Raw genomic sequence first — 27,088 nt, 5'->3', positions numbered from 1 at the left:
CTGGGGCGTGGTCAGGAAGTGTGGTGGCGGGCGTTGTCGCAGAGTTCTTTGGAGTCTGTCAGTTTCACACTTTCACAAACAATATGGATTGTAGAATCCGAATAAACATCAAGCCATTTGGATTTGGGCTCATGCCCTGCCCGGTGTGCGGGTATGGTCAAAACAATACGGACATTTTCTACTTCAAATCAAACCAATTGGTTTTCCAGTATGAAATGGCTAACTTTGCAACGGACCAGGTGGGTCAAGAATGATGCAGAAATTTATCCAAGGTCGCCCCAAGCCAGATCCAATTTTGAGCGTTTGTTTGACATCAGTTTGCCCTAAACTTTGGATAGCGAAAAAAAAATATGTTTGCCCTAAACGGCGACTCTGGTGTGGGTCAAAATTATACGGATCTAAAATATGGATTTACTCATAGACAGTCTACCCCCAAACCGACCCACAGTTCAAGAAGGAATAGCTAAGCAACAGACAACAAGGAATCAAGGATCCTTTTGTAGCACACTAGCACATAAATAAGAATTTGTCATGGCAGATATTGAATCATTTAGATATCATAACAACTTCAGATCAAATGACAATTCAGCTGATACATCTGCTGCATTAACTGGTAAAACAGATGATCTCAAAATACAATTCAGATGAGACGCTCTGTCTTCCCCCTTCAAAGCCCAGCGGGACAAGTCATGTGACTCTCTATTTTAAAATCAACTTAACAAAATAGCTCGCTTTCCTGACTCGCGGCTGGGATTGAGTTTCAGGGAGTATAAATCGAAGGCCACTATTCCGCCATGTGGATTGGGAATTAATTAGATTATTAATTATAACATTAAACAAAAAAAAAAAACCTTCGGTTTCTACTTTCTCCGAACTTCGGTCTCTCTCTCAATTCTCAACTTTACGCCTCCCCCCCCACCTCTTTTGCAAACAGTCAACAAAAAAATCAACTATCTCCTAATCACTTGCAGAGATCATTATATCTTCATCAGTTCTCCTCCTCTCCAGTTGCAAGAAGGAAAACTACATCGGGTATAGTCTCTCTTATATTCTATCATTTTTACCCTCTGTTTTTTTGTTATTGTTTCTATGTAGTCAATTGATTTTGTTGAATTGGATGAACTGAGAGTGGTTATATTATTTTTGGTGAGGATCTTCTTCATATGTATCTGTGTAGATGCTTTCAGTCAGTACTAATGTGAATATAGTACTGTCAATATTGCATTGCTGAGCTTAAGATATTTGTTGTTCAAAACTATCCGAAATAAATGGAATTACTTCAAACTGATACTCCTCTTCTTGCACTCTCTTAAATTGTCTCTATCTATCTTCCTTAAAGCCTAATCAAACAAAGGGATTTTTTAGTTCATTCCATCATATTCTATTTTCACTTGCTTCATTTAGTCAATCATTTTATTTCTTTTTTGTTTGATTTCATGTTTCAGCGGAAGGAATGAGGAGCACTGAGTGTTATTGTTTGCTTAGTGCGGTTATTCTCAGAGAAGGGAGTAGCATCATGTGACGATTACAGTCTTAGAAATAGCTCATATTCTCGGTGCGGCTAAGGTGCAACATGCATAGTATTCAGTATAGGTGTAGTAGGCTCACCAAATCTACACAAGTTTATTAACTTAGAATGATTATTCCAAGGTTGTGTCGGCGATGACATCACATTATCTGAAGTCAAGAGTGCACAAACAACGACACTGACTGTTCATCCATGGAGCTTTAGTGATGGCCCGGTATGTAATTAGTTACTTCGTTGTTATTGTTGATCTATTTGTACTTTATTGAATAGTTCTGTTATAGGTAAATACATATCTTTAAACTGATTGTGCTAATGTTCACATGTGGGTTTAATTTGCTAAAAGACTTTATGTCAATTCTGGGGGTGGAGTTGTTGTTTAGGAACTTAGTACAAAATGGACCTTTGGCTGCGTTAATACTGACTTGAGTACAAAGGGGACCTTTGGTGTAGTCAAATATGAGCTAATAAATCTTATACTAATGAACAATATTCTTTGGCAGTAAACGGTAGTTGTGACGGCAAAGTACATTCTATTGCAATTTATTTCTTTACCTATAAATCGACTTGAACAATATTGCGGTTCTCTGTTTTAGCGCAATTAATAACAAAGAATTCACGTTCATTTTGATATGTGCATAGATTTTAAGGCTTACTTTACAATAATGAACTGAATCACTGATCAGTGTGGAACTTTACGAATTGTTAGGCAGAATTTTTTTCAGCAACATGATTGAGTTGCAGGAGAATGCACAAGGGTTAAGTTTGTTCCTGCATAATATTTTTGTCAAGGATGCAACAACATGCAACCAAATTAAAGGAGTGTAAGGCAAAAGTAGTGCTACTACTTTTTATGATTTGACTAGAGTATAGAGGATCAATATCGGATTTTTAATTCCTTATCATTTCCAAAATGGAATTTGTATTTGTACCATGTTGGTGTTTTGTAGTTTCATTAAGATCTTTCAGTCTCTTTGTATCTTCACTTCGTTTGCAAATATTAGGATTTTATAACCTCACGTCGCATGAATCTAGGTACACGTTATTGTTCATTGAGACCAACCATTTTAGATTGTGAGTTTGTGACACATGAAGACACCTCACATTGAGATTGGGACAACCTGATTATTGGGATTTGGGATGACTCCAAGTTGATGAAAGTGGGCAAAAAAAAACCCCACAGTTCATCAGGTACAGTTGAGTTGCATATTTGATTAGGAAAACTGTAAGCTAATGCGCTATGTTGTCTTTAGTTGATAAACATAGCTGGAGTGACTAAGTTATTTTATTCTCATCATGGTGATCAAATGTTTGCTATGGCTTTGGACTCAATATTTTAGTTGGAAAAGATGTCTATACTGTTTTAGATTTTATTATCAAGTGGGCATCGCGGGTACTAAGTGTTGCTTGCACGTAGATTTAAAATGGATCCATTAAGTGTTTTGCTTTGACTTTCATCACGAAGTTGCACTAAATAGAGAATTTTTCGTTTTTAGTTACTAATTAATATATTGCAGTTGATCGATTGGTGGTATATGCTACTGATCATTCAAGGTGCGTTGACCATATTTTAAATTTACAAGAAAATGTTTTCAAATCATGACTGTTTTGTTTGTTTGAGTTAGTTGCGATCTTAAGCTAGACCTGAATTTCGTCCTCTTTGACCATATTTGGAATTTTTTTTCCTCCTCTCATCAATTTTGAGTTAACCTCAAGTAGTTTTAACATTACATACCAAATCATAGTTTTTAATTAAAGTGAAAATTCGAAGAAACCTCCCTATCGTTCTCAATACAAAGTAAGCACCACAGAATAAACACCAAACCTTAATTCTCACCAAAGAAGTTTGTGAAAAATCCAATTTCCAGTCGTTTTATCTTGCTTCGCCGGTCAGTTAAATTTTACAGGTAATAGCGAGCGCCTCTAAGTTTCTTCTTCTTCCTACTCAAATTGCCTTTATTAAAGGATGCTAATTATGCTTCGATTCTGTTTTGTGAGCTTTTCCATCTCCTTTCTTTTGTAGAACGAATTCAGTGACTAAAATTCCCTTGATTTGCACTTGAAAATATTAGTTTCTTCATCATTATTTGAAAAATCCCTCGCTTCCCATTTGTTTGTGCCGCACACTTATTGATTTTTGTTTATTGGTTTTGCCTACACTCATGAGCACTGTCTAATGTTTGTGCAAGGTCTGTAAGGGATCTCCACTATCTCCTAACTCATTAAATCTACGATACTTTTTTAGAATTAGTTCTCACTTTTCTATAAATTAAAGCACGCGTTTCATTTTAAAAAAGGGTATAGATTGGCAATACAATTAGGCTAGCACATCTCATATCATTCCAGGCAATTTCATCTCCCCTACATGTATTACTATTGGTGCTCTCAGTAAGTTTTCTGATCTCATTGTTTTCCGCTTTGAAAGCATTTGCATTCTACACTAAGCAATTGTACGTTGAATCAGTTTTGTACTACATAATCTTTTGTTTGCCAATTGACATGTATGAAATATGTTCTTCTTTTGTGTGTGTTCAGGATCCATTGATCATCTTCGTTTGTTTGGAGGCTGATTTTGAGGGACTCCATTAAGTGTGTTGCAAAAATGCATCTTAACGAACGGTAATGTATGAGCATCTACTTGGGATTTGCTTTTATTTGTTGATATTGTGTTGGTTCTCTTATGACTTGGAATCTAGGGTGTATTATTTGTTTGGAGTGCTACGATTTTTTTGCTGTATTGTTCGAATTATAGGATTGTATACGGTAAGTCAGAGACATATATGTTTTGTTGGCTTTGATGACTAAATTTACATGCATATTCTGATGGTCGTCCCCTATGTCAAACCCAAGTGAAGGAGTTGATTGATTCTTTAAGTTGGAGAAACACTTTGTTTAAGATAATGTGTTCAAGGTGATCGATAATGTGTAATGACAAATAATTTCAGTTGTGAAGCCCTCCTCTTTTCAAAGTGTAATTTCTCTCACTCAATGTGCTGCTCAGAATTGTCCGCTTACTTTCATTGTTTTATTGGATATTGAACTAAGAATGACAAAATTGGAAGTGTCTTTCTTTCATTCGCTTTTGTTCTCATCAAATTCTCTATTCAATCTGAATTGATTTATTTTTGGAAATAGGTTGTATTCTACAATCTCCTCATTGAAATTGCCTCTCAAAGCCCTATCTCAAGTCATTATTTTTCTCGTGTAGTATCTCTTTAAATCAAATCTCACCTCTCTTTTTTGCAATTCATCTCAATCCATCACCGGAAGGTATTCTCACAAGTAAGTAATCTCCTCTTATGTGTTTTGTTTTCACCGAAAAGTCCACACCACAATCAAATCTATATTGAATTACCGATTAAGCTATTCTTCATTGAACTCGGGATGACAAATCTTTTGTTGCAAGAATTCTTGAATAAATTGAAAACGCCCGTGTATGAAATGTCTAATGCTTTTTGTGGATATAATTTGTGTTCTCCCTTCTTTTTTGTGTGAAGGTGTTCAAATATGCTCCCATCATTGAGAAAGCAATCATATTCATTGCTTATTTTTGTTAAATGCTATTGTATAGTTATGTGATGTTTTAATGGGTAAATATTCTCTGCGAATATTTATCTTCATATTGACTCGGTATTATCTATTCTAATTAGTTATATATGGCGATGATTAATATTGTAGATTTTTTTGTCATTTTTCTTCATGTCCCTTCTATCGGACATTTTAACAGATCATAGACCGAGAACCAAAAATATTTTACTATCAAAATTTTAGCTTTAATTTTATTGAGAGGAAGAATTAGGTTATGGTAATGGCGGTGACCGGCAACTCTACTTGAAGGAGAGGTGGTAAAGTTTGTATCATCACTATAGGTAGTCCAATTGAATTGTTTTTTTTTCCTTTTAATTAAAATTTTAGTATTATGGTATTGGTCAACCTGAACATGTCTGAACCATACACTATCTCAATAATAGTTTTTTAAAAAGAAATGTGATAATATTCTTCCTCTAGGGACAATATGATGTTGTTGATATTATTTGATATTTGAAAGTGTAGAAACACGTGTTCATAACTTCAAGATTACCTATTTTTATCGTGCAATCGATTTACAATCCATAATCATAGGGAGGAGTTTCTGCCATGGGTATTGTATAAATGCATTTGCGCAATATAAGGAGATCATAGTATTTTAATCAAGATTCAACGGTTAGTACAGAAAGTCCGTAGCCTTCTACAGGTATGCAATTGTGCCTTTAGGTATGACTTTATTAAAGGATGCTAATTATGCTTCGATTCTGTTTTGTGAGCTTTTCCATCTCCTTTCTTTTGTAGAACGAATTCAGTGACTAAAATTCCCTTGATTTGCACTTGAAAATATTAGTTTCTTCATCATTATTTGAAAAATCCCTCGCTTCCCATTTGTTTGTGCCGCACACTTATTGATTTTTGTTTATTGGTTTTGCCTACACTCATGAGCACTGTCTAATGTTTGTGCAAGGTCTGTAAGGGATCTCCACTATCTCCTAACTCATTAAATCTACAGATACTTTTTAGAATTAGTTCTCACTTTTTCTATAAATTAAAGCACGTTTCATTTAAAAAAAGGGTATAGATTGGCAATACAATTAGGCTAGCACATCTCATATCATTCCAGGCAATTTCATCTCCCCTACATGTATTACTATTGGTGCTCTCAGTAAGTTTTCTGATCTCATTGTTTTCCGCTTTGAAAGCATTTGCATTCTACACTAAGCAATTGTACGTTGAATCAGTTTTGTACTACATAATCTTTTGTTTGCCAATTGACATGTATGAAATATGTTCTTCTTTTGTGTGTGTTCAGGATCCATTGATCATCTTCGTTTGTTTGGAGGCTGATTTTGAGGGACTCCATTAAGTGTGTTGCAAAAATGCATCTTAACGAACGGTTATGTATGAGCATCTACTTGGGATTTGCTTTTATTTGTTGATATTGTGTTGGTTCTCTTATGACTTGGAATCTAGGGTGTATTATTTGTTTGGAGTGCTACGATTTTTTTGCTGTATTGTTCGAATTATAGGATTGTATACGGTAAGTCAGAGACATATATGTTTTGTTGGCTTTGATGACTAAATTTACATGCATATTCTGATGGTCGTCCCCTATGTCAAACCCAAGTGAAGGAGTTGATTGATTCTTTAAGTTGATGTAGTATTGAGAACATAGCCAGAAAAAAAAAACATAACGAACTGGAATTACTATTAATTTATGAGATATCCCTGTGTTGGGATTCAAATCTTTGTTGTTTAAATATCTTCTTTGGGTGTGAGCGGAGTGAGGTGAATATTAGAAAAATAGTATGTAACAAGTGATGGATTCTTAAATTTTTATTTTTTCTCAAGTTTAGTATTTTGGTGGCCTTTTGTGAATCCATACTTCATTTACATGCTATATTGGTTCTTTTTAAGGTATTTTCCAGCTTCTCATAGTGGAGTTATTTCTTAACAAATCGTTTTTCAATTTTCTCTCTTAATGGTTTGTATTTGGACGACAAAGGTCAAAATGACATACTAAGATTTTAGCAGGGAGTCGAATATTTATATTAGTTGGGGTAGAAATACCAATCACCAATACCCACTTCGCATGACAGTAACCCTTTGTTTCATGCATTAATTTATGAACGTATTTGTTTTTTCTGTCTGCTATTGTTCTCACTTTTTCCTTTTTCCTTATTAACATCTACGACACTTAAAATCAGAAGAACCGCATGTAAAAAAGTTCTAGGAACAATTATTGTATTCAATATTACCAATGTGTTGCATAGTTCTGCATAGGCAATTCTTAGTATGTGTTTATTACCTTTTGAAATTGTTGCGACGTTTAGAACTCTTTCTTCCATTTCGGTGTACATTTTCCTGTTTTGGATGTACAATCACCAGGGTAAAACGGTGAGCAACTTCAATCCTTAATATTTTTCTCTAGATATAGATTTATCTTTAGCTCAATTCACCAGTTACATATTTTATGGTATTTAGATGGAAAAGTGGGAATGCCAACTTTAGTTTATGAATGCATAGGAATTAGAATTTCGTTTTGGCCTTAGGATATTCAACTATTCTAAACCATTGTAATTGATTTTTTGAATATACATTCTAGGTGGTTTGAAGGCACAAGTGCACAACAACTTGCTGCCAAATGACCTTCATTTTAGAGAATTGATGAGGATTTGGGTGCAAAACAAATGGTGTTCATACTTGGACAACCAACATATAGTTTTAAATATTTTTCGGTCCGTTTTTTGTTTTTCTTATCTTGGAATCATCTTTAAAATGCTACGTCTCATTTGTTAGTAAAATAAATTACTTCCTATTGTAAAATAAATGTTATGTTTTCTGAGTGGTGGCTAGGATGCTCTCTCACGCTTCGAGTGGCGGTATAACCAGGATTAGGTTTTAATTAAAAATCTTATGGAAATGGAATAAATTGAAAGCTTTGGTTCTCTTCTTTATCGAGCTTCACAGTCAATGAAATTTCTTCTTCTTCAATGAAACGACAACTCCGGACAAAAAAAGGTCTTCTCAAGGATTCTTCTATTCCTTCCTCATTTTTGAGTTTCTATTGTCTCTAAATTTCTTCCTCTTTCATTTTTCTGCTTTTTCAATTTCTTTGGCTTTTTAATGTGCAGAAGCACTTATCGATGGGAACTATATTATGGAAGTTCTCTTTTCAGATACACAACGTTAGTACTATAGCCATTGTCTTCACTGAGTGAATTGAAGCTTCCCAATTTAAGTTCATGTTTCCCTTTTTATTCAATTATATTTATTAGGTTCAGAAGCACTTTACAGATCTTCCAAAATTGTTTGCATCTCTTGAAGGAAAAGTTTATCTTCTCCCAGTTTGGAATTGTCGGTGAGTCGGCTTCGCTTTTGAACTTTTTTTTCCTGGCATGAATTTGGTCTATTGGAATGAATCGAATTTGATCAATCAGAATGAATTGCAAGTATCTGTTGACCACATTTTTGTGCATCAATTTTGATGTTCAATAAGAATTTAGCCCATATGAGAGGGTGTGCGTGTGTTTGTATAATGAGTTGTTCACAATTTGATAGAGTTAGAAACATTGAAAGCAAGGGTTCCATAATAAAGATATTACTCAAATGCAGTGATATGCAAAGACCATATCACTTCTATGTAGAACAGATTGGTTGGCAACCTTTAAGGGAATAATAGGTCATTGATTATACTAATAGATTGTTGTGTACTTCATTGTATGGATGTGATTTATTTGGTGTGTAATATATAGGATGAGGACTTATTGTATGCAAGTTTTGCTTCTCCTTATATCCGCTTAGTGTTTTTGCTTTTGGTTCAAAATTTATGAAGTTGGATTAAAGGTGGGGTTCTCTTTGATGCCACCTATCGTCGGGTAACATTAGCCTTTTTCATTTTGTAATGCAAAATTAGATTCCATCCTTATGTATGGCCAACAAGTGTTGTATCTTATTTGTGTATTCTATTTGATATGTATGGATATGATTCATCATTGCTTTCAGACTTTATTCTTAAAAGTTTGTCTAATTTTGCCAATTACTTTGACGGTGTACCAATAGACGGATGATCTTTGATAAGACTACATTCTAGCATCAGATCAACTCGAACGTCAACTTCACAACACATGAACTAATATCGACATCAAGGCTTCAAGTTTCCATGTGCTTCACTTATATTGAAGGTCAACGTAGTAATTAAAATTTTGGTTTATCATTAAGAGATGTTGAAGCATGTTCTCTTATTTTATGGAACTTTTCAATAATGTATCCTCAATGAAATTTTATTTATGGTGAAAGGTTTACCTTAGTTGAAATATATATATATATATATATACACACTGTGTATATGTCTATCTAAATTTTATGATATGTGGGCATGTGGCTTGAAGTGTTGGAAACAAAGGACTTTTTCTTGCTTATGGCAAACTTTCCAAACATAGAAGATTCAACATACTGTATGTTTCTTTGCTGGTATGTGTATTCACCTAAAATTTGTAATCACCAATTTGTGGGTTTGTGCGTTATGGTAAAAGGCCAGGACCATCCATATGGCCGATTTGTGTCTTCCAATTGCAACTGTTTGAAGTATTTCAAGGTATATACTAACGGCTCTGTGAGGCTTCACTGTCTGTATATTATCTTACCTTCCTTTGGAGTTTTTATAGTTGAAGGGTCAGTAATAAGTACCTTCCTTAGTGGATTTTCAGTATAATAGACATTATTAATAACTAGGGTATGCCCGTGCCTACGGCCCGCGAGACCTCGACGCGCCTGCGACATTACCCCGACAACTCATCGCCGCTTCGCCGCCGCAAGGCGCATTAACGATCTTAAAGGCGAAAATATTCGCACAAGACCAAAAAACAACTCAATTTATAAATACAACCGCAAGGCCATCCCAATTACCCATTATCTATAAGCCCAAATCAATTGGAGGCGCTTAATAGCGGTTTATGGGCAAATTGCCCAACAATTTATAAGTCCAAATTTCTCAATTGTTGACTTTTGGATAGATTCTATAGTATTTATTACACTTAACAAAATTACACAACTCTCCAAACACTTGGATCTGCCATGTCACAACTTAGAAAAGACAATGACAACCATTGGATAGAGTCTCTGTGGGCTCCACACCATTGCTTTTTATTAGATAGATGTAGTTTTGATGAAGTTAGAATTTTCAAAAAATTTGGGTCACTGAATTTCTTTTGTGTACTGTCTTGGGTATTCTCTTCTTTTCAATTCCTTCATTATTTTGCTTTAATTAATGGCTTTTAATCAGGACCATAAGACTAGCTAATAAGTTATAATGTACAAGAGATTCCTACTGCCGACCAAAATTTGGAAATCTTCATACTGACAAGCTTGCTCAGTCGAAGTTCTTCAGCTAATTGTTTTTTTTTTTTCACAACTAAAGTTCTTCACCTCATGGTGCACATTTAGAAAGATAGAAACTTATTAGTTTTTGAAGACAATTTCCGTTCAAGCTAAGCTCAGAGTGACAATAATAAATGATATGTAAATCATAGATTACTTATGAAAAGAGATTTGTAGGGCTCAACAGCGGAACATGAATCTTGGAATGGTTTTGGTATAAGAGTTGGGATGCATTTGAAAACAATTGAGCTTTCTTGGTGTCCGTGCCTAACAGAGGCTGAGCCTAATAGTCTAAGTACCTAGAGTGCACTTTAGAGGCATGATGTCAACCATATATTCCTTAAATTTATTGCCTACATTTCAAAATCTGTTTTCCATTATAAACAATACACGTGTAATTTTATAATTCAATGTGCATCAACTAAATATGGAGCATATTACGACTAATGGTTCATTTTATTTTATTTTTTTCCATAATTACCAATGGTTGATCGTTCATAGTTAATATTAGGTGATGTGTAGTCTAATACACCTATAAACTTCACCAAAACATTTACCAATAAAAATAACTATAACAATTGTTTTGCGGATGTTAATGCAATTTTAAGAAATCTTGACATGGACAAATAAATAGATGAAAATGCATAGAGTGTCTCTTCAAATAACCAGCATAATGTTTCATTCACCTATACTGTACCCAAATGAATTTTGGTGAGATGAATGTAACAAATGCTTTTCTTTTCCTACTAAATTTCTTCCATTTGTAAAAGCACATGAATTAAAGTATGTCCAATAGCTACTGTTGGTTAAAACCATGTCAATGTATATGAGTTGAACTATTAAATTTGGTTGAATTCATATTGCTACTATCTTTGTGACAAACAATACAAATGAAGAAAATTAATTAAAAAAAAATTCACAAATGTTATTCAAATTATTACAAATTGTGCATTAACTTTATAAAATCCGTGCCGAAGGCACGGGCACTAACTAGTCTACTTACAATCCAAATCACTTTAGACAGCATCTGTTACTTCTAGGATTAAAAGACAACAATGATTCATAGGTCGAGGCTGTATTAGCTTGGCGAGAAGCCGAGAAAGTAGGTTCAGAGAGATGACATTTCTTTTATCTCCCTAAACATGAACTTCATTTTCTTCTGACAAAGATGCCAACACTGCTGCCACCTCAGCTGACAAAGGTACTTCAACTAGAAGAGTGGAAAGCAGCAGATAAATAAAATGAATCCGAGATGTGAAATATTAGAGTCCTCTTGAAACACCATTACCAAGTAATACTTCCCTGCGAACATTGCAAAGGGAAATGATAGATTAAAAGAGTGAGATCCTTTAGTGTTCCTTGAATAAAAGAAACGACTAATTCTGTTGGAAATATAAGCATGTACCTAGCGTTTTAGGATCAGTAATCAAAATACCCTTTTTCAACTGAGCAATATAGTAACCCCTGGAAACACTTTTTGCAGCGATTGTATATTCGTATTGACTTTCAACAGCTCTTTTTCCTTGTCGCTCGACTTGGTAGTCGATGTAATGTCAACTTTCTCCAACACCAAAGCACTTCTTAACAGAAACTCAAGGAACTTGAACTCGTTTTCAGACCCTCCAAAGTTTTGCATCACAATACACTTTAGTTGACGAAGCATGCATGTAAATGACAATTCTGCATCCCAATCTCCTTCCTCGAGTTCACCCTTTATAAATCCCTGATATAAACAAGAAAAATTGGTAAAGCAGTGGTTCATTTTCTGTTTTGAAACTTTTTCCTGTTTTTTTTTGCTTTCTTATTTCATACTACTTATTACCTTTTCCTTCTTGAAGTCTGTCGCAACATATACAAAACAACTAGGCTGCACTTGGCAAACCTAATGGAATATTTAGCAATTGAAAGTTTACTATGACAAAGAAGCACTTTGCTATTTGAGTGGACTTAGTAAGTTGCTCTTTGAGTACATGATAAAAGTTCAAAACTTGAAACATGGTATAAAATGAAATCAATACCTCTGTTCTTTCCAAGACAAGAGTTTCCAAATGTGGGAAGATCTCTAATAATTTTGCCAATGAATGGATATATGATTTGTCGCACCATTCTAAAATTTTCAAATAACTCAAACTTTGGAATGAAATGGGCACCCCTTCCAACATCTTCGGTAATTCTTCAAAAGCCTGACAACAAAAAAGAGAACAACTTAAAACCTGTTGAGATGTTAGTATAGTCCAACATAGGATAATTAAAGACTTACATAGTTGCATTACAGTATATAGTTCCTAGGTCAATAGGTCTGCTCCACTCATTACCAATTGGTTTTGAGTTGGATGCTCCTAAAGTTTGAGATGGTATCAGCAGGCTATTATGTTTGTCACAACTCACAAAGGGTGTGTTTGCTCCATGTCACCCAAGTGTGTTGTCAACGTGTTAGGCTGAAATAACTTCACACCTGGGGGGGGAGGTGTTGAGATGATAGTATAGTCTCACATGGACTAACTAAAGCATTGGATTACAGTATATAGTTGATGGGTCTGGTCCACTCATCACGTTGGTTTTGAGTTAGACGCTCCTAAAGTTTAAGAGAGCTAAAAGGCTGTATATCCACCATTAGCAGCCTGGTACAGTTACATACCTATAATGGAATTGGGCACCATAACTCTCTTATCCAGTAGAGAGGTATTATTCAGAGAATGGTACCTCGTAGTATAGAGATTGTATTAATTTAGATTTAAGTTTGTAGGCTACATTATTAATCTGGTATGTTAGCCAGCCTAGATTGTTTCCTAATTCCTAGTTGATATTTAGTATTTTGATGATATGAGAGTGTTGGTTCAAGTTACAATACGTCCCAACATCTTATGAAACAGATAAATAATGGGAACTGTAAAGAACATTTTTATCCCAATATTCTTAAAGTGTTATACACTTATACCATTGAGATAATTGAGTTATCACTGATTGATGTTTAATTAATCATTAAGCACATGAAAAAAGTGTGCAATGTGATCTGTATTTGTTTTCACTGAAGCAAAAGAGGAAGAAAGCATACTTGAAAGCCATGTCCTGATAGTGTTAGTGACTTTGCATTAGTAATTCCTTTGAGGATGCCACTCAAACGCATACCAACCAACTTTTTGAGGGTTGTCTCTTCATCTTCATCTTCATTTAAATCTTCATCGTCGCAATCAATCATAGTGTCAATGTCAGCAGTAACTAGAGCTGAAAGATTCTCCAATGTATAATCTTCATAGGTATAGCCATTGCACTTGAGTGATATGAGATTTGGCGCATTTATCTTGATCGAGGTGCCACGATTGAAATCTTGAAATGCATTATCCAGTCGTAAATACTTAAGTTTAGGGCCAGATATTCTAAGAATGTTAAGCCCGTCATGATCACAGCTTGCTATAATCAAATTTTCCACAATTGGAAGATCCAAAGATAAATTCCTATTTTTATCACCTGGAAGAATGATTGCCGCCAAGTCCAAAGTATTAACACCACCAGATAAGCAAATTGACTTTGGTGACGAAATAGGCACACTAGCAAGAGTAAGCACTTGAACACGTCGTTTTACAGCATAAGCAATCCACCTATCAATTCGACCGCAATCCCCACAATGGGTGCAGAAATTTAGATCGAATTTGTCTATATCAGATCCATCTCGGAGAAGCAGAACTGTGTCTATAAAAAACTTGAGTTTACGCTTATTTATATCCAAAGTACCATCATTTGTCCAGGCATATTCATGAAAGTTGAGAATGCGGACTGATCGCCATATGTTTCTCCATCGTTTGGATAGAATGCTTGTTTGCACAACTTCTTTCATATCCAAGAAAGAGAGAATGTGATAAATGAGTGGTTCATGCAAACAACTAAGTCTTTCTTCATCTTTCTTAGTCATCACCTTCTTGTTGGCGGCACTGCAACTTGAAGAAGAAGAGTTTCCTTCCATTGCCATCTAATTCTTCTTGCCCTCTCTCACTCCACTACTCTCAATTTTGTCAAACCAAGTCCTGCAAAAGTAGAGGAACTTGAATCATAGCAGTGAACTCCCACCTCTTCACATTCTTAAACAAAATAAATTACCAAGAAAAACTAATAAAAACTACTTGTAAGGCTAAAAATATCCATAAGTAAGGTGCAATTTGGAGCATAGCCGGTACTCATAATAATGTTTATATGAATACCTGGCACCCCTACATGTTAGTAATGTCCTGGTCAATGATGGTACATTGGCAAGTTCATATGCTTTTTTCCCTTTTGAGCGGACTAATTTCATTCCGAAGGTTCTCCCACACTTGTTCCCACACATTTATTAAAACTTTAATTGCTGCACCCCCAAAAGACAATTTTAATCTTATTGCTACTGTGGATATTGAATTTAAAAAATTCAAAAGGAATGGAAAGAGAGACGAACCCTTAGTCACACAAACCTCCATAAATCCTCGGTTTCCGCGCTCGTTGGGCTTTGCTACAACAAACAATTATAACCCAATTCCACTTGTTGAAATTGAGATGAAAATGGATTCAAGAACGAAATGGGTTTTTGAATGCGTGTTCTGGAGTAAGAAATTTCAGAAGAAGATCAGGTGCTCTTAGTAACAATAAGTTACTATACTCCTAATCGAATGTGCTCTAAACTTTTGTTAACTTTTCTATTACTCATAAAAATGGTTTCTATCGGACCACTTGACAAAAATAGTGAGATATATTATTAAAATATTAATTAAAATCAATTTTACATCAATCTAACATAACTGATCCCGAGAAATTTTAGTATTAAGTGGCGGTCTAGATTTTATAAGAGGAAGTTTAATTTATGACTAAGATCTAATAAAATGCCTGAGATAAATGGGCCGATTTATTTAAAATAATTTAGGATCCATATCAAAAGAAATTGTCGTAGCTCGAACTTCTGCTTCTTTCTTAAAAAGAACTTCTTCTTTTTTCTTTTAAAATACACAAACAAATCCCCGATAAAATTTTGGAGTATTTTGAAAACCGGCGGTCTTGAACCGATTTTTGTTAAAATGGTTTAATCATTTTGATTTATGACTTAATGTTTATTTAAAATTTTTTAAAATTACTAATAAAATTAAATACATGTTTTAATTCAAATGGGCCGTAATATTAAAAAAATTTAGAAAGAATTTAGGATCCATTGGTTTGGAGTTAGGACTACTTGGTTTAGGTCGAACTCCCCACATTATTTTTTCAAAAAAAAAAAAAAAAAAAAAATAATAATAAAGGTGATCCGGTTTTTGAACTTCAACCCGGTTAAAAAACTTACACCGATGGTCCAACAAAACTCAAATTGTATAAAAAAATTTATTCCAGTTGGACCCCAACCACCGTCCTCCGGAAACTGTCACACCTCTCACATTGAAATTGAACCAAAGTTTCTCAAGAATAGTGATGTGGGATATGTGAACATGATTCTGTCCAATCCCATGGTCGTGGAGACTTTTTCTGAATACCCACCACTCGATCGTTTTGTTGTGAGGGACATGCGTCACACTGTTGCTGTGGGAGTTATCAAGAGTGTTGAGAACAAAAACCCATCTGGAGGCAAGGTCGTCAGAATGTCTGCAGCCAAGAAGAAATGAACCAATATCTTCTTGAAAAACTGGACATTTTGTACCATGAACTTTTCTGTTTTTATCAATTGAGACAAATTTTTTTTTTTTTGAAGTAAATTGTATTATGAATATTTTTTTTTATCAGTTTGGGCTGCCGTTATCATTCCATTAATTCATATGTATATGTGGCATGCCAGATGCATATGTGTCCGACCAAAGGCTTCATGTGGCACCGTTGAGGTGCACACCTAATAACCGGTGATGTGGCTCCAAATTTTTTTTGAAATGTCACCACAATTTCACACAAGTTTTTGTTTTGATAAACAAATTTAACACAGGTTACATGTGTTTTTAATATCACACTTATTTGTCGTTTGTTTTTTTTTGAGCTTCTGAATGCTGAATGTTGAATGCTAAATGACCAACTTTTTGAATGTTGAATTTTGAATGTTGAACTCATAAAAACATGTTTGTTTTCTATCATAATGACCTAACTCTGAATATTGAATCTAAATCATTTTGACAATTTTACCCATGCCTAATGTCACTCGTTGGTCAATTAAATTATTTTAAAGTCACCTAAAGTTATGTCATGCATAACGCAATTTTGAATATAAATGAATAATGTTTCACATTCATATATAGTTATTAATTTCCAACCTATTCCCACCCCCTCAAGGTTGCACTGTAGTAGCATCTATCTACTTATATCCGGTACAGTAGTTACTTTCTACAATCTATACCAGGTACATTAATTAGTGAAGGTATATCATGTTATATAAGCAATGTAACTCGCAACTCACAAGTACGCTTCATGACTCTAAAATTTCTCTCAACAAAGGATGTCTTCCTAATGCTAACAAGGGTAACATGATACTCCATATTTTTGTTGTTTATGTTGCTAGTTTTGCACATTATATATCTTCTTATCGATCGAAAAGTTACTGTAAAATTGATCTTTTTCGTTTTTGTCATTAATCCATGTGTAATTCGAAACGTGTTCATTAATCCATGCAAAATTACAGTGAATTTGACTAATCAATTCCAACAAATAGATACATAAAAAAAATATATAGATACACAAATCATACACAAAAAATATGAATAATGGATGAAAGATCATTAATCTATATCTATATAACAAACTAGGGAAGGGTTGGCCACGATCTGACGGTCCAAACACCTTCCCAGCATTTCACCCTGTTTATGACATGGAGAAATCTAAGGATATTTAGTGGTATGTCTCTTTACTTAACGCATACCGGCACATAATATCGCGATTTCCTCCAACTAAACGAACGCCTCCCCCTTTTTCTTTTCTCCAAACAAACCCCTCATCACTCCAACTCTGTTTTTTATGTTTGTGGAACACTCCAAATTACTGAGATTACTGAGATTGAAAGCAAAGTGCGTCTTGACTGAGATTGAAAGATTACTACAAGGACATTCAGCACTGCACAAACAAGGTAAGAATAAAATTCGGCTTTTCAACTACACTACAACTACGTATTATATATATCTAGATTGTGGTGCAATTCAACATTTGGTATATCCACTGTTTGCTATTACAAAGAACTAAGATGTTACACTTTAAGCTGTTACACGGTCTGTACTGAAAGCTTGTTAGTTTTGTTAGGTGGCACTTGTGTTTTTCATTATATTATATATATAGCAAGTAGTAGGAATTTGACACAATAATATTATATAGCAAGATGCTGACAAGCTACCCTTAGTGGAGCTCATGTATTAGCACTGTAGCACAGTTAATTAGCATCTCTAATGAAAAATATTGTGTGATGTATGTGCATTGACTCGTTGAATCTTTGAACTAAGCTGAAAATAACTACGAGGGAGATGAATAAGCTTACACGTGGCCTTAATGGGGGTTGTCCCAACAACACCAACTACGAAGGTTTTGGTTTCCTTGTTAAGGGCCATTACTAGAGTAGCCGAAACAGTCCCACAAAGTGCAAGCAACCTCAACACCAAAATGATCCAACTCCTTGCAGGCTTGTTTGCTACAACCTCAGCTGGTTTGGCACTTTCTACATCCATGGTATCAAGACTAGGAGATTGGGAGTGAGATAGAAATGGATGTGTTGAAAGTGAAGAATGCGCTGCTTATAAAGACTCAATTTTTAAAATTTCAATATACTTTGCTTAATTTGGGCGTTCAATATACTTCTTATATTATATGCCATATGTTCTTATTGATCTATGTATTACGTTTAAGGACTCAAGGTAGATGCAGCGTTATGTCTTTAGGATTGTTATCATATATCTGATTAGTTTTGGTTTGGTACAAACCAAGCTTGTGAGAAGCATAGAGTTATGTTCCTAAAGGATTATAGGCTTATAGCTAGGGTTTTTCTCTCCCCTTTCCTAATGCATGGTCCCTTCATAGTTTATATAAGCTCCATTGTGTGATTGTTGCATGGCAGTTTGCCTTCCGTATAGGTTTGAAGTATTTCAAAATTGTTAGAACATTGTTCCTTGGTTTCATCGTAGCGGTTGATCTATGAGTTTAAGGATACGGTGACAATGGTGTTTTATCAGTTAAATCTATCTATCGATTGTCTTCTCAAATGGATTATAGCTTATCAAATCTTGCGTTCTCCATCTAGCATATAGAAGTCAAAATTCCCTGAGTGTATATTTTATAGGTGTGTATGTGGTGTGTATGTGTGCTAACTTTGAGAGTCATTACTACGATATCTAACTTTTGCAAGCGCAAGGGTACCATTTTAGATATGCATTCTGTTATGGCACCGAAAAATCTGGGCTTTTATTTTTTTATGTGCTCACATTTATTTGCAGTTAATACCTTTTGAAATTTGCCTTGGAAGCAAAAATGCCTCTTACTCAAGCTAGACTGTCCTATGAGCACATTATCTCAACTTAGAGGGTAAAAGTTTGGATATACTCTTTTATTAGTAAATATAAACCCTACTGCCAGCTCCTTTAATTTATATTTAGAGATATTAGCCACAAAAGCTTTGTTTAGGCTTTACTTAACAAAGCTCTCTGCGAAATCTCCCTGATAATCTTGATGGAATCCCATCGTCTCCTATAAATTTTTGGGATAATTATCACAGTCCAGGGTCAGTCCATCACTTCTTGATTGCAAATGGTGGAAAAGACCTACCCGACACTGATGTTTACTCTATTCCTCCTCTTGCAATTGACTCTTAAGATGCTCCATATATTTGCGTAAGGCCTGTATGCTCCATATTATAGTATAGATGGTTCTCTAGTTTTTCACGATTAGGATTATCAGTCGCCTGAGAGTGGAAACAGTCATGCTCCTATAACTTCCCTTTTCATAATCTGCAACGACCACCTTTTTCCTTTCTCTCTACCGATGGACCCTTTTTCTCTTTTATATAATGCCTTATTCCTTATATTACAGTTGTGCGTTTTCATTAATATAAAAAAGTTCTATATTGAGGCAACGTGTGTTTGTAGTTTCTATAGTAAATAACATAAGAACGTTCTATGTTGAGGGCTTTAGGCAACGTGTATTTGTAGTTTCTATAGTAGATAACATAAGAACGTTCTATGTTGAGGGCTTTAGGCAACGTGTATTTGTAGTTTCTATAGTAAATAACAAAAATAATAACCGAAAATCACAATGACGTACATTTATTATTCAATGTATTTGTAGTTTCAATCGTATATAACCAAATTAATAACAAAAAAACACAACGACATACATTTATTATTCAATTTTTTTATACTCATGCATTATATGAAAATTATTCAATTTTTTTTTATACTCATGCATTATATGAAAAATTATCCTCATTCTAGTTTTCACATAATGTAATTATAGCTATGTTACGTAGACATGTATCCTTGCTGGACATGTATTCTTTCTGTGGCATCTTACTGCATCTTCTAAGGATTGCACTATCAAAAATCAATGTTTCTTATAGTTTCTTATAGCTAATTACCATTCCTTCTCTTTTCTCCGTTTTTAAATTTTGAGTGTACAATTTCTATATATGAAGGATTGAACTTGATGGTGGACAAGGGAAAACGGCCAATGGACCCATTTAAGGATCCTTCAAACAAAAAAATTAAATATTCGATTCCTGCAACAGATAGGTTGAACCTTCAACCACCTCCTGGTTTCCAGGTATTCTTGTTGTTTCTATTACATTGGTTCGTTAATCCACATACTTATTTCTTACTGGTCTCATGATTTATATGTTTGCTGGGTTATGTATATAGCATCTAAACCGACCAACCCTAGACAAGGGAAAACGCCCAATGGACCCTTCTCTTGATCCTTTGAACCGGCCGAAAAGCACCTTTATCCCTCTCCAAGAGAGACTCAACCTTCAACCACCTCGTGGCTTTCAAGTAATTGAATTGCGGTCTTATGTAATTTATTATGCTTACTGTTGACATTGCACATCAAGTTTGCTTTATATTTTCTCCTTCTCTAACTTTTTTTTTGTTCTTTATATAACGGCTAGACCGACCAAACCTACAAAACAGAAAGCGCCCACTGGACCATTCTCTTGATCCTCTTAACAAGAAAAAACGTGTCTCTGTCCCTCCACAAGATATACTTACCCTCCACCAACCTCATAGTTTTCAGGTACTAATACTCCTACAATGTTTCCTTCTTGTTATCTACCCAATTATCCTTTTTTTCTATTTTCTTATCCTTTACCTATTTGCTATGTCATTTGTATACCTTATCTTCGGGTCTTTCTTTACATATGGGACTTTGCCGATACAAATATTGTCATATCTTTATCTTCGTTTCTTTGCATATAATAGTTATATAGATTTTACCTTTGGAAATTTGGTTTATGTTTATCTCTATTTCAATTTCAATTTCTATTTCTATTTCGTATCCTCTATGCTCTTATCCAATTACACCAACTTATCTCAATTCGCCAATTGAATACAATTTGCCCAATCAGGAACAACCATCCCCTTCTCCTATCAAAGACGTTCGCCTAACAAATAGAATTATTGCACAGCGTGCTCGAAGGGAAAAGGAAAAATTGAATAAACAGAATGGGCATCAAGCAATGGCCCATCGATTGTCTGGTTTTGTGGTGTATGCCCACCTTCCAATTCCAGGAACTCCACCTCAAACTGTCGGGCTTCCACCTCAGCATAGTCCAATCACACCTCATACCACATCAACTAAACGACTCAATTCTACGAAATCTCTTCGAACATCTTTCTCTGCTCTTAATCCTATTAGGTTATTTACACTGCCTGAAGAATGTACTCATGTTGATTCAACACCTGTAAGCAACAGGTGAGTCTCGTATGTCACTTTATTGGTTTTCCTTACAATCCAATCCACACCTCACCCTTATTATCTTTCTACATCACATGTATTCTTAACTCTGGTGTTGCGTTACCAAATAATGCAATTCCAACTTTCAGAAATGAGTCATTTGCATCAACGTTGTCTTACCAAAATGCAACGTATAGCACCACAGAGCTCTTTACAACTTTCTCTTCATATTTTCTACTTTTTAGTACCAAACTTTCAATATTTTCTTACCCATATAAGCTCCCTTGCAATGCGTGTAACCTCATTTCGTATACATCAAGCTTTACTGATGCAATACCACATTTACCAAGTCTGGGTTCTGAGTCAATATCAGCTGACCAAAATTCTAGGTAATTTCTTCACAAAAATGTTTCCAATAATAACAAATTGTTTACACCTCAGTCTAAATCCTTTTAATACTTCATTCTTGCATAGACCACAGTCATTCCAGCATACTGCACAACCGTTCTCTGAACGTGCTGATACCATGAGTGAAGATGACGATGAAGAGGCACTCGACTCTTAATCCTAACCGCCCAGTTGCACAAGGAAGACACTACTTGGGGAAAATGGACGTTCAATGTCCATTTTGTAAGGCACTTCATTGGATGGATGAACGATTATCAAAGTCATCGCTGTCACGTCCTCTTTTTGGGAGATGTTGTTTACAAGGAAAGATAAAGTGTCCTCCTTTGCAACTCCTGCCCTTAAAGCTTTATACGATGGGAATGATCGCAAGTCAAAGTCATTTCGGAGATATATGTGACAATATTATTAAGCTTTTGCATTTACAAGTCTTGGAGTACAAGAACACTTATTTGCTGGACGGGGTCCAAGGCCTTTCACTATTCACGGTGAACTGCGACATCGCACAGGAGCTTTAATTCTTGACGTGGGATAGCAAGCTACTTATTCTCAACTTTACATCTATGATCCCAGTGCTACACTAGCTGTCCGTCAACTTCGTAATCCTAAGCTCAACACGGATGTCTTGAAAATCATTCAAGTTACTATGCTCCAATATAACCGCTTTTCAATATAATCTCCACGCGATATGATGTTCTTAGATCGGCTTCTTTGCGAGCATGGTGAGGGACTTCAATGTACCTTGCTGATTACACTACTTTCACGACGAATGAGGTCGGTAAACTTAACAACAGCAGATGAGATTGCTGTCATTTTACCGTGTTATTGCTATTTATCTTAAAGGAGGGCAAGAATTCATGCAAATTAGTGAGTGTCATCCAGCTTACTTACCATTGCTTTATGTCCTATTGTTTCCCCATGGGGAGCTTGGATGGACACCTGAATTGCGGCGTTGGGACTCTTCAACCGCTACCACCACTAATGATCGCTTAACACAAATGAATTTTTATTCTTATCTACTGTTTGAGCGCACCACAGAGTACTCAGCTATTTTGCGAGGGAGAAAGTTGTTTGAGGAGTTTGTGGTGGACGGATGGGCATCAATTGAGCAAAACAAAATGCGCTACTATAGACAACAAGTCAACAACAAGACAAGCTTCGTGCATAACTATATCAAGGTATTACTGATGTGTCAGCTGATGCTGTTGATCCAAATAAGATTGGAAGGCGAGTCGTACTACCATCATCCTGTATCGGCAGCCCTAGGCATATGTTTGAAATTTTTCAAGACTCCATGGCAATTACACGTTGTAACCACCATCCAGACATATTCCTTACAATGACTGCAAACCTGTAGTGGACGGAAATTCTTGAAGCATTGTTTACAAACCAAACTGCTTATGATCGCCTGTAGTGGACGGAAATTCTTGAAGCATTCTTGAAGAGCTTTGATGGAAGTAATCAAGAAACGTGGTGTCCTTGGTGTGGCAGTTGCTCATGTTTACACCATTGAGTTCCAGAAACGTGGTCTGCCACATATGCATGCACTTATATATCTTCGACATTCAGACAAGATCCGAGTGCCTGCACAAGTCGACCGCATTATATCTGCAGAATTTCCTGATCCTGACACTGAGCCTGAATTATTTCGTACTGTACTAAGATGTATGGTTCATGGCCCATGTGGGCTTAAAAGTCCAAACTCTCCTTGCATGGTTAATTGTCAATGTAAATATCACTATCCCCGAGCTTTCACAGATTGTACAACTATGGATACAAATGGATATGCTCTCTACCGTCGCCGTGACAATGGGAAGTCTTATTTTGTTAGAGAACATTCAGTTGATAATAGAAATGTTGTTCCTTACAATCCTTACCTTTCTAAGATGTTTGCCTGTCATATTAATGTTGAAGTTTGTGCAGGGCTTACTTGTGTGAAATACATTCACAAGTACATATTTAAAGGTAATGACAGGACAACAATTGTGTTGAATGAATTGGATGAGATCAAGCAATATTTGGATGCGAGATATATTGGGCCACCTAAAGCTGTTGTGAGATTGTTAGGAATTTCTTTGCACGAGGAGATTCCAACAGTTGTGAGATTAGCCCTTCATCTCCCTGGAATGCATCGTGCTGTGTATAATGCTAATGTGTCCATGCATGATATACGGGCGAGGGTAGAGAGGCAACGGTCAACTCTTACTGCATTTTTTGATTGTTGCACTTCATATGCGCGTGCAAGGGGGCTCACATATCAACAAGTGCCAGAACACTACGTTTGGATAAAGCAACACCAAATTTGGAAATTCAGGGCATAGGGGTTTGCTATTGGTAGAATGTATTTCGCGAGTCCTAATTCTGGTGAAAGATTTTACTTACGCTTGCTTCTAACCGTCGTGAAAGGGCCACATTCCTTTAATGATCTGAAAAAGATTGGTACTGATTTACATCCAACTTTCAAAGAAGCATGTATTGCGCGCGGACTTCTTGAGGATGATAGTGAATGGGTGCAGTGTCTGCAAGAGGCCTCAACCATGCAGACTGGTTATCATCTTCGTCGACTATTCTGTGTTATTCTCGCAGAATGCAATCCTCTATATCCCCAAACATTGTGGCATGATTTTTGGGAGAGTATCTGTGACGACCTCTCACACAAACTTCGCACCATCTTCAACATTCCAGAACCTACCGAAGCTGAGGTTCAAGATTATGGTTTATTTCTTCTAAATGAGATTCTTATAGAGTCAGGTAAACTGCTCATTAATTTTTCTCCTATGCCACTATCAACCACCAATTGGAACTCAGTCGTTGGTAACCGACTTATATGGGACCAACGACAATTTCAATATGATCCACAAACTGAAAAAGCACATGGCAACAGAGTTCATTTAAATGTTGAGCAACACTCGACATATAAAGCTGTCCTGGATTTTGTTTACCGAAATCAAGGGATACTCTTCTTTTTGAATGGGGCAACAGGGATAGGCAAGACTTTTGTTTATAACACTATTGCTGCTACGTGTCGGATTGAGGGACATATTGTTATTATGGTGGCTTCATTTGGAATAGCTGTGTTGCTATTGGCTGGCGGTCGGACTGCTCACTTAATCTTTTGCATCCCACTGGACATTCTTGATACCTCGGTTTGTGGGTTCAATAAGAATTCACCGCATGCCCACTTATTCAGGGAAACTAAACTTATTATTTGGGATGAGGTCCCAATGCAAAATAAGTTATGTGTTGAGGCAGTTGATCGGACGCTTCGGGATACTTGCAACAATAATAAACCTTTCGGTGGAATTACAGTTGTTCTTGGTGGTGACTTTCGTCAATGCCTTCCAGTTATACCCAAAGGGGTGCGAGAACAAATTATGCGTGCTTCTTTGCGGTGTTCTTTCCTCTGGAATCATATTTGGGTTCTAACTTTGGTACAAAACATGAGATTAGAACATGGGAACTCTGCAAATATGGGTTTCGCAAATTTCTTGATGGAGGTAACCACTTATGTATTATGCTTTCTCCTCCTTTGTTTCAAACTTATATCCATTAATCTTTTTCTGTCTTCCTTCGTTTAGATTGGAAGTGATCCAAGTGAGACGGTGGAACTGCCATCAACAATTCGTCAATGTGCAGATCTTCGAGAACTAATTTCTGCTACATACCCTCATCTGAGTCATGCTGCCACGGTCACCCCAGGATATTTAACTGAGCATACAATTCTTTCGGCACGCAATGAAGATGTCAATGAAATTAATGCAACAGCTTTGAATATGTTTCCAGGAGAAACTACTATCTTTCTAGCTGCCGACAAGATGGAGGATGCAGAAGCAAATAATCCAATCAATATTAATCAATACCCAAATGAGTACCTAAACGCACTTGATCTAACTGGTCTGCCACCATTTCGTCTGAACCTTAAAGTTGGTAGTCCTATAATGTTGTTGCGAAATATTGCTCCCAGAGATGGACTATGCAATGGAACCCGATTGGTAGTGGTACAATGCAAACCACACGTTCTTTTTTCCAGAATTTTAACTGGTGAAAAACAGGGCAATGAAGCTTTTATTCCAAGGATATCTTTGTCACTGTCGTCTTCCGATTTTCCTTTCCATATGACGAGAAGACAATTTCCAATTCGATTGGCCTATTCAATGACTATTAATAAGTCTCAAGGACAATCAGTTAAGTATGTTGGTATTGACCTCCGCACGGAAGTTTTCAGTCATGGTCAATTGTATGCGGCCCTCTCAAGATGCACTTCGGCGGACAGGATCAACATTCTGCTACCTCTAAATGCATAAAGTCAAACCACAAATGTGGTATACCCAGAAGTTTTGCTATAAACCTCTTCAACAACAAAAGTGTAATTTCCCTTTTCCCACTTAGTTGATTTCACTTCGCTTTGTTTCCGTAAGTGGACACTTTTGTTCCTGTACTTAATGTCTTCCGTAACATATGAATATGCACTTGACTACATCTTCGAATATGTTTACTCAAGTCATGGGATACGCACAAAAGTCACTCATTTTGGGGCCTCAGTAAGTTTTTCAAACCAGATGGAGAACTTATTACACTACTGTTTCCGGTAAATCATTTTCTAACATTTTATTAGCTTTATTTTCTAGATGTCAGGTTGACGATCAAGAGGGAAGGGACGAATTTTTGCTGATTCATATTTCTTCAATAGGAAGGAGCTCGGCAAGAGCATCAATCCAGATGAGGCTGTTGCCTATGGAGCTACTGTTTAGGCTGCCATTTTGAGTGGCGAGGGCAATGAGAAGGTGCAGGACCTTTTGCTCCTGGATGTCACTCCCCTTTCTCTTGGGTTGGAACCGCTGGGAGGTGATGATGACGTGTTAATTACCGTGAATACCACCATTCCCACCAAGAAAGAGCAGTTTTCTCTACCTATTTAGACAACCACCGGGTGTGTTGATTCAGTGTATATGAGTGAGAGGACAAGGACTAGGGATAACAATTTGTTGGGTAAATTCGAAGGCTATCGGCATCCCTCCTCTCCTCGTGGTGTTTCCTCGACATTACGTTTGTTTTCACATTGATGCCAATGGTATCTTAAATGTGTCGGCTGAGGACAAGACCACAGGGCAGAAGAACAAGATCACCATTACTAACGACAAGGGTAGGTTGTCTAAGGATGAGATAGGGAAGATGGTTCAAGAGGCAGAGAAATACAAGTCTGAGGATGAGGAACACAAGAAGAAGGTAGAATCCAAGAATGCTTTCGAGAATTACTCTTACAACATGAGGAACACCATCAAGGATGAAAAGAATGCATCCAACTTGACCCAGCAGATAAGAAGAAGATTGAAGATGCCATTGAGGCTGCTGTCCAGATTGGCTCGACAACAACCCAGCTTTTGCGGAGGCGGATGA

The 27,088-nt window shown here is 36.1% G+C and overlaps 3 protein-coding genes and 2 long non-coding RNA genes across 14 annotated transcripts; 4 read left to right on the top strand and 1 right to left on the bottom strand.

Annotated features, from left to right (window-relative positions):
* Window positions 1-532: 532 nt before the first annotated feature.
* Window positions 533-15,115, bottom strand: LOC147505599 (F-box/LRR-repeat protein At3g59200-like). Of its 9 annotated transcripts, none has more exons than XR_015193379.1 (7): window positions 14,875-15,111; window positions 14,629-14,771; window positions 13,488-14,454; window positions 12,451-12,615; window positions 11,838-12,155; window positions 11,432-11,734; window positions 533-714 (listed from the first exon to the last, which is right to left on the bottom strand). XR_015193379.1 is itself a non-coding variant. In XM_086558082.1 (6 exons), exons 3-5 carry the CDS (start codon window positions 14,397-14,399, stop codon window positions 11,874-11,876), a joined length of 1,359 nt encoding a protein of 452 aa, XP_086414208.1. In that variant the 5' UTR covers window positions 14,400-14,454; window positions 14,629-14,771; window positions 14,859-15,111; the 3' UTR covers window positions 11,391-11,734; window positions 11,838-11,873. The 9 variants fall into 9 exon arrangements, 5 of the variants coding, with proteins under 5 accessions (XP_086414208.1, XP_086414210.1, XP_086414209.1 ...); XR_015193381.1 differs by having other exon boundaries at window positions 14,642-14,771; XR_015193380.1 differs by lacking the exon at window positions 14,629-14,771 and having other exon boundaries at window positions 14,875-15,115.
* Window positions 850-4,483, top strand: LOC147505601 (uncharacterized). Of its 2 annotated transcripts, XR_015193401.1 has the most exons (4): window positions 850-1,032; window positions 1,446-1,566; window positions 1,651-1,742; window positions 4,061-4,483. It is a non-coding gene; the product is annotated as an uncharacterized LOC147505601 (long non-coding RNA). The 2 variants fall into 2 exon arrangements; XR_015193400.1 differs by having other exon boundaries at window positions 1,446-1,742.
* Window positions 5,633-8,749, top strand: LOC147505600 (uncharacterized). The gene is made up of 2 exons (XR_015193405.1): window positions 5,633-5,759; window positions 6,366-8,749. It is a non-coding gene; the product is annotated as an uncharacterized LOC147505600 (long non-coding RNA).
* Window positions 15,116-23,142: 8,027 nt separating the features above from the next.
* Window positions 23,143-24,012, top strand: LOC147505598 (uncharacterized). Its single transcript, XM_086605587.1, has one exon. The coding sequence runs from the start codon at window positions 23,143-23,145 to the stop codon at window positions 24,010-24,012; it is 870 nt and encodes a 289-aa protein (XP_086461713.1).
* Window positions 24,013-24,030: 18 nt separating this feature from the next.
* Window positions 24,031-27,088, top strand: LOC147505597 (uncharacterized). The gene is made up of 3 exons (XM_086605586.1): window positions 24,031-25,188; window positions 25,270-25,689; window positions 26,693-27,088. Exons 1-3 carry the CDS (start codon window positions 24,031-24,033, stop codon window positions 27,086-27,088), a joined length of 1,974 nt encoding a protein of 657 aa, XP_086461712.1.

The sequence above is a fragment of the Coptis chinensis genome, chromosome 4 (assembly GCF_015680905.1).
Source record: "Coptis chinensis isolate HL-2020 chromosome 4, ASM1568090v1, whole genome shotgun sequence".
Lineage (NCBI taxonomy): Eukaryota > Viridiplantae > Streptophyta > Magnoliopsida > Ranunculales > Ranunculaceae > Coptis > Coptis chinensis.
The sequence above is the reverse complement of the archived record's forward strand: the minus strand, read 5'-3'. Positions and strand labels throughout refer to the sequence as shown.

What these genes read in the sequence shown, in the direction of transcription:
- LOC147505599 (XM_086558085.1), bottom strand. Translation starts at nt 14,399, where the DNA reads ATGGCAATGGAAGGAAACTCTTCTTCTTCAAGTTGCAGTGCCGCCAAC. An exon ending in TATCAGGACATGGCTTTCAA is followed by an intron (nt 12,616 to 13,487) that starts GTATGCTTTCTT and finishes TTTTGTTGTCAG; the next exon opens with GCTTTTGAAGAATTACCGAA. An exon ending in TTGTCTTGGAAAGAACAGAG is followed by an intron (nt 12,156 to 12,450) that starts GTATTGATTTCA and finishes TGTTTATATCAG; the next exon opens with GGATTTATAAAGGGTGAACT.
- LOC147505598 (XM_086605587.1), top strand. Translation starts at nt 23,143, where the DNA reads ATGGAAGTAATCAAGAAACGTGGTGTCCTTGGTGTGGCAGTTGCTCAT.
- LOC147505597 (XM_086605586.1), top strand. Translation starts at nt 24,031, where the DNA reads ATGTATTTCGCGAGTCCTAATTCTGGTGAAAGATTTTACTTACGCTTG. An exon ending in TCGCAAATTTCTTGATGGAG is followed by an intron (nt 25,189 to 25,269) that starts GTAACCACTTAT and finishes TCCTTCGTTTAG; the next exon opens with ATTGGAAGTGATCCAAGTGA. An exon ending in ATGGAACCCGATTGGTAGTG is followed by an intron (nt 25,690 to 26,692) that starts GTACAATGCAAA and finishes GTAAATTCGAAG; the next exon opens with GCTATCGGCATCCCTCCTCT.